Source organism: Erythrolamprus reginae, chromosome 5 (genome assembly GCF_031021105.1).
Source record: "Erythrolamprus reginae isolate rEryReg1 chromosome 5, rEryReg1.hap1, whole genome shotgun sequence".
NCBI lineage: Eukaryota > Metazoa > Chordata > Lepidosauria > Squamata > Dipsadidae > Erythrolamprus > Erythrolamprus reginae.
The window spans coordinates 63,212,816-63,220,121 of NC_091954.1; the positions used below are offsets into that span (position 1 = coordinate 63,212,816).

At 38.8% G+C, this 7,306-nt stretch overlaps 1 protein-coding gene across 1 annotated transcript in view; it reads right to left on the bottom strand.

Annotated features, from left to right (window-relative positions):
• Nucleotides 1–6,652, bottom strand: part of NEURL1 (neuralized E3 ubiquitin protein ligase 1) — a 74,660-nt gene extending 68,008 nt beyond the window's left edge. The window contains exon 1 of the mRNA XM_070752817.1: nucleotides 6,459–6,652. Within this exon, the coding sequence (XP_070608918.1) occupies nucleotides 6,459–6,492 (34 nt within the window). The 5' untranslated portion in view covers nucleotides 6,493–6,652. The remainder of the gene's footprint in view (nucleotides 1–6,458) is intronic.
• Nucleotides 6,653–7,306: the final 654 nt, after the last annotated feature.

Consider the following 7,306-nt stretch of genomic DNA (forward strand, 5'->3'; position numbering starts at 1 on the left):
TTTAAATAAAAGAGATGATACCTCCCGCCTGCCAGAGATTTGGAAACCAGCCTTAAACAAAATAAACACTTCATAATAATCAACATGTCAATCCTTCTAATTATTATGATTTTAGAATTTTATATTTGGAAATCAGCCTTAAACAAAAAACTTCATAAAATCTTCATGTCATTCCTTCTAACAACTATGATTACACCAACCAATCAGATCACTGAAGCATAGTCACCCAATCTATTTGCTACATTCAAAGCAAATCTCCACCCCCACACTACATACTAGGAAGAAATGTCAGTTTGCTAATATTCCATTTACAACAACACAAAGATTGGAACTCCAGCCTGAAGATGGTGAATGTGATTTCACCGAAACGTCGCATAGACATGCAAAACATTACACAGGGCAAAACCCGAACTCAGAACAATCTACATACATATACCCGTGAAAATTTACGAAAACATATATATATATATATATATATATATATATATATATATATATATATATATATACAGTGTTCCCTCGATTTTCGCGGGGGATACGTTCCAAGACCGCCCGCGAAAGTCGAATTTCCGTGAAGTAGAGATGCGGAAGTAAATGCACCATTTTTGGCTATGGACAGTATCCCAAGCCATCCCTTAACACTTTAAACCCCTAAATTACCATTTCCCATTCCCTTAACAGCCATTTACTCACCATTATTACTGGTACTCACCATTGAATAAGACACTTAGTGATCCTGATATTTATAAACATAATTATTTATTAACAATAATTATTTTCTTTGTTATTTATTTGCAAAAATTATTAGTTTGGCGATGATGTACGATGTCATCGGGCGGGGAAAAACGTGGTATAGAAAAAAACCCACGAAGTATTTTTTAATTAATATTTTTTGAAAAACCGTGGTATAGGCTATTCGTGAAGTTCGAACCCGCAAAAATCGAGGGAACACTGTGTGTGTGTATATATATATATATATATATAAACCCACGAAAACTTTCACTGTGTATTGGAGTAACTAACTAACTAACTAACTAACTAACTAACTAAATAAATAAATAAATAAATAAATAAATAAATAAATGACTGAATGACTGAATGACTGAATGAATGAATGAATAAATAAATAAATAAATAAAAAGCCCCCAAATCCCCCAACCTTTCTCCAAGTAGGAAAGCTGGGAGCTTGGTGGGAGCAGTTTTCCTTGCCAGCTCCTCCAGCACATCCATCCCACTTGCCAAGTCAACCCATCTTTGCCAGGCACAAAACTGAAGTCCCTCACTGCTTGACTTCAGGGTGATGCCCACCTACCACTACTACCACCACCCTAGCGGCCATTGAGCTCGCATTCTCCCTAGGGCACACATGCATGCTTCCAACCTCTTTCCTTTCCTTACCATTACAGAATTGTAGAAGCGAAGTATCATAGAGGCTGCTGTAGCTGTAAAATCCTCCCTCCATCTTCCTGAAACTAATTTTGTGCCCCTCTTTGGCCCGCTTGGGATCTTCCCCCCCCCAGCCCTAGTCCAAATTGCTCCTTCCAGCCTCTTTTCCCTGCTTTTCCCCACCCGGATTCGTCAAACTCGGGCTGCTCTGCTCTTTCGGGCACTCAGTTCTCTCACCCACACAGTGCTAAACCAGCTAAAACAGGCTGAAGTTTGGTGCACATACAAGTTTATATAAAGGCATCTCTGTATCCGAAGTATTCTTTTTTATTTCTTTCTAAGAGTCTCCCTTACTGTTCTTTATGTTGACAGCAGCAAGGATGCTCTATGCACAAACATGTAAAGGTACTTTAATTGCCACAATGGATGAAGAGTTGGAAAACTGATGGATCTAGCAGAGATGGCTAAATTAACTGCTCTAATCAAAGAAAAGAATACATCTAACTTTGTTTCTATTTGGAAACTACTTTTGGATTTTGTGCTTGAGATGGAAAAAAAAGTGAAACTAGATTAGATTAGATTAGATTTATTGGATTTATATGCCGCCCCTCTCCGCAGACTCGGGGCGGCTCACAACAATGGTAAACAAAACATAGTAACAAATCTAATATTTCGCAATCTAAATTACAGTTTTTAAGTTAAAAAATCCAAAAGAGCCCCAATATATAAAAAACAAGCACACAATTGAACCATACACAAAAACTACATGGGCAAGGGGGAGATGTTTCAATTCCCCCATGCCTGATGGCAGAAGTGGGTCTTAAGGAGTTTTCGAAAGGCAAGGAGGGTGGGGCAATCCTAATCTCTGGGGGGAGCTGGTTCCAGAGGGTCGGAGCCACCACAGAGAAGGCTCTTCCCCTGGGTCCCGCCAGACGACATTGTTTAGTCGACGGGACCCGGAGAAGGCCAACTCTGTGGGACCTAACCGGTCGCTGGGATTCGTGCGGCAGAAGGCGATCCCGGAGATATTCTGGCCCTAGGTTTTTCTGATTAGGTAGGTTTGTTTTTTTGGTACATATTAAGTGTATAAAAGTAAAATGTTGAGTCTGTAATGTTATTATTTTATTCTACTGTGCTAAAAAGAGCCAGTGGTCAATGCTTTTCTCTTTTCCCCCTTTGCTCTACACTTCTTCTGTTCCCCTTTTCTCTTCCCCATTTTTCCACTACTTTGGTATAGTGGCTTAGGCACCAGGCTTAAAATGGAAAGACTTTGAATTCTAGTGTAGCCTTGGGTAACCAGCTGAGTGACCTGGGACCAATCACTTTGTCTCATCCCAAGGAAGGAGGCAATGGTAAAAGTTTCTGTTGCTGAGAAAACTACAGACACCTGCTGGGCATTCTCCAAGAGCTGGATGTAATTAAACAGAAGAAGCTGTTGTATGAATACATGCAAACCTTGTTTCAAATTTAAATGAACAAGAAGAGAAGTTGTATGAAACGTTCAAACCAACTCCGCTTTCTACGTAGATCAAAATGTGCTAACTTAGATCTATATGTAGCCCATAATCATACATTTTATGAGTTCTGGCAAATCTTCCTTAAGTGATTGTGTAAAACATTACAGAATGGGTTTGGTTTTGTTGCCCTTTTGGAGTTTAGGAAAGAAATAAAACAGAAGTTTTAAGTCTTGTATTTCATACCTTTAAATGAAATCTTCCTCTAAAAAGAGGTGTCATGGGTCTCAACCCTTTTTGGAAAGCAAGAGTCCATGTATTGTTATACACATCTCCTTAAAACAAATAAGAAAAGTTGATAGACATTTCACTCTTTGTAAATTAATGGATGTGTATCTAAATAATAGAATGATAAAACATCAGCTGTGATAGAAACAGTGTCCACTTTTATTACTCTGAAATATAATCTAAATGTATACTTACACATGCAACTGTGCTTCAAATCAGTACCATGTGTACATTATGTAGATTTAGTCAACAAATTCAGTATAATCTAATAGAAAGGAGGGGAAAGGACCCAACCGACTGCCTAATTTTAAGAAAATAACTACTTCTGTTGAGGTTTTTTTAAAGAAAATACTTTTATTCATATTGCATATGAAAAGGACAATTTCTGTTTAAATTGAATTAGGGTATTATTACTCTAACAGTCTGTCCATTATTCATCTGCTCTATGCACAATGAAAAGATTCAAGACTTTATCTCCAGTCAATAGCATGGATATAACTTTCAAGAATGGATGCAAATTATCTTCTTCAGGAATATCAGATTTCAATACTGTTCATTATTTTGTATCCCTTTATTTATGTGATTAAGTAACTTATTTCAAAACAATAATATAATATTCTACTCCTGATTACAAGACCTACCAAGAATACTGCTGGTATTAGTGGCTGCAGTGACCAGGAGTTAACATTATTAGGGAGGGAGGGAGGGAGGGAAGGAAGGAAGGAAGGAAGGAAGGAAGGAAGGAAGGAAGGAAGGAAGGAAGGAAGGAAGGATCAATCACTACCAATCTATAATAATTTGTCATTTTAAAATACTACTTTAAGAACTTTTATAACTGCAGTATATTACAGTCCATTCAATCACTAAATCTTGCTTTAAGAAACTTGGAAGAAGCTGAAACAGGCGGACTTCCAGTGCAATATGCATAATCCCCAAAACGCATCCATTAAAATATCCTTTTTGGCAAAGAAATGAATCAATGATTCTCTAGCGATTCAAATCATGCATCAAGCGAAAGAAAACAGGCATATCCCAAATGAAAGTTATAAAGTTACCAAATCTAGAACATACCATATTTTTTGCTCATAAGGTATAGGATGACCAGCTAGGTCTATAGGTAAAAATTATGTGTTAAGCCTATCATGGAGAATGTGCATGTAGAAAAGTGTTCGGAAACTTCAGATCGTGCAAAATGCAGCTGCGAGAGCAATCATGGGCTTTCCCAAATATGCCCATGTTACACCAACAGTCCGTAGTCTGCATTGGTTGCCGATCAGTTTCCGGTCACAATTCAAAGTGTTGGTTATGACCTATAAAGCCCTTCATGGCACCGGACCAGATTATCTCCGGGACCGCCTTCTGCTGCACGAATCCCAGCAACCAGTTAGGTCCCACAGAGTGGGTCTTCCCGGGTCCCGTCAACTAAACAATGTTGTTTGGTGGGACCCAGGGGAAGAGCCTTCTCTGTGGCAGCCCCGGCCCTCTGGAAACAACTCCCCCCAGAGATTAGAATTGCCCCCACCCTCCTTGCCTTTCGTAAGCTGCTTAAAACCCACCTCAGGCATGGGGGAATTGAGATACTTTCCACCTAGGCCTTTACAATTTTATGCATGGTATGTCTGTATGTATGTTTGGTTTTTATAATAATGGGTTTTTAACTGTTTTTAGTATTGGATTGTTATTATATGCTGTTTTATTATTGCTGTTTTTTCATTTTTCATTTTCATTTTCTTTTTTAATGTTTTATAGGACTTTTGCAGCAACTAGAATCTTGTACCTGCAGTTTTCATTAACTGAAATATTTTTTCCCATACTGTGCTAACCATATACATAATTTTTTCTGTGTTTAATCAGTCTACAAATAAATTAAGCCAATACAATATGGTCACCATAATACAGAAACAACTACTACTAAATAATATTTCCCAGAAATAATTCACAATTAGGGAAAAGATTTAAGACAGATTCATGATAGCAATTATTCACTTAGATTAACAGTTTCACATATCCTTTCAAATCAGAAGAAAAACCAGCACTTTTTATTGGGTTACTCAGTTTTGTTGTGAAAATACATTAAGTTATTTTGCAAACAGCATGTGACATGTGATACGCTTATAAAAACGGGTACAAGTTGTATTCTAAAATGTTATGGTTGTATTTTGACAATAAAATACGGACCCTGAACTTCTAATCATTTGACAAATAATCGATTTGCATTTTTATTAGTAATTTATAAAGATTAAAAACAATCAATGCAAGCATCTTAGATACCACTACCACATATATCATTGTGGAAAATAAATGACACCTTCCACATTAATACAATATTTATAAACAAAGATACACCCATGAAATCTACTCTCATTCTATGGTAAAGCTGAAATATGGACATTTGTATTAATACTTTAAAATAAAAGAGTTTCCTACGTAATATAAAAAAGTAACAGAGAACAGCTTTGAAGCATAAATAATTTCTGTGTTGAGTATATTCTGCTCCATCCAAAGTTTAAGCACTGTTCAGCCTTATTGATACCAGTGTGAAGCAATGCTTAACTCAACTCAGGCTGATATACCTTAATGAGTGCCAAAATCACCGACTACAAGCAGGCAGAGAATATTCCATCATGCTCATCATCTTGAAACTTTTGTCCCTGCAATGCCCCTCCCTCTTCTCTTCTGTACTCTTCTCCCTGATCCTGCCAAGGCAAGCAGCATTCTGTGCTAAAAGGCATTACAATGGGTCAGCCCTTAACAAGCTGTACCGTAAAGCAAATGCCATTACAATAAGAGAGAACCATAGCCCACTATCCAGGAAATCTTTAAGATGAAACACTGATCCATTTCTTAAGTGGATGCATCTTGTGTGCCTTCAGACTGTCTTGTCAAACATTCCCAGTGCTCCTTTTTTTGTTTTCCCATACAGGATATCTGTCAACCCACAGGAAACAATATTCTCTACACAAACATTTGTCTGAAGCAATAAAACAAAAGCAGCATATTGCATGCAATCAGATAAAAGAGGCACATAGGTATTCTCTCTCTCTGTTTCTCTCTTTCCATCCCTCCCTCCCTCTCTCTTTCTTTCTCTCTCTCTCCCCTCCCACCCTTGTGGATTTTGGATTAAATAAAGTCTCTCGTAGGAAGATTGTCTCTAAAAGAAAAAGCACAGAGTATGAAGCAGGCAGGGCAGACTGCAGCTCCTTGCTATAACTCACTTACCTTTCTGAGCCATATTGTCCCTTGCTGCAGAAGGCTCAGGCAAAAGGCAAGCGATCTACCAACATTAAGAATTTGCTGCCTAACCATCAGCGCTGCTGGCCAGCTCCTTACCGTATATTATGCTTCTCGTTAGCTGTCCCCCCATCGTACTGCGCAAGGTGGCTTGGCTACCTTGCAGCTTTCTCTTTCACAGGACGGAGGTGCAGGACTCTAAGCAGGCAGGCATTGTCAGCAGCCGAAAGCCAGGGATCCTCCGGCAGGAGAGAGGATTGAACGACTCTCCATAAATACATACTCATGAACATACGACAGAAGCTAGCAATCAGCCTCCACCCACTTTCCGACCCCCTCAGGCTCAGCAGTAAGCAGAGGCATATGTCATGATTATTTACATAAGGAGGAGACTTATGACTCTGAAATAGCTCCAGCGGCTCAAAGCATTTTACACATACAATACATCCCAGTCCCGGAGTGAGTCAAGGGCAATCAACACACCCTAGGCCCATTCTCTTTCTCCTCACTTGGGGGGTCACACTTCAGATAAATCACTGGGTGAAATAGAGTGGATTCTTGGCTGGCAAAGGGATGGCAGCGCGCCTGCTCCTCCACCCAAAGGTATTCTAGTTTCTAAGCAAAACAAAATTGCTGCCTCTGCAAATTTCACTGTAAATATAAAGCAGATTTGTTTATAAATCAAAAGTCTGGATGTCAATTAAATTTGCTATCCACCTCCATCATTGTGCAATTTAAAGGTTTTTGTTAGAAAAGAGGAAGGAGGGAAGGAAGGAAGGAAGGAAAGAAGGAAGGAAGAGGAAGGAAGGAAGGAAAGCAGGAAGGAAGGAAAGAAGGAAGGAAAAGGAAGGAAGGAAAGAAGGAAGGAAGGAAGGAAAAGGAAGGAAGGAAAAGAAAGGAAGGAAAGAAGGAAGGAAGGAAAGAAGGAAGGAAGGAAAAGGAAGGAA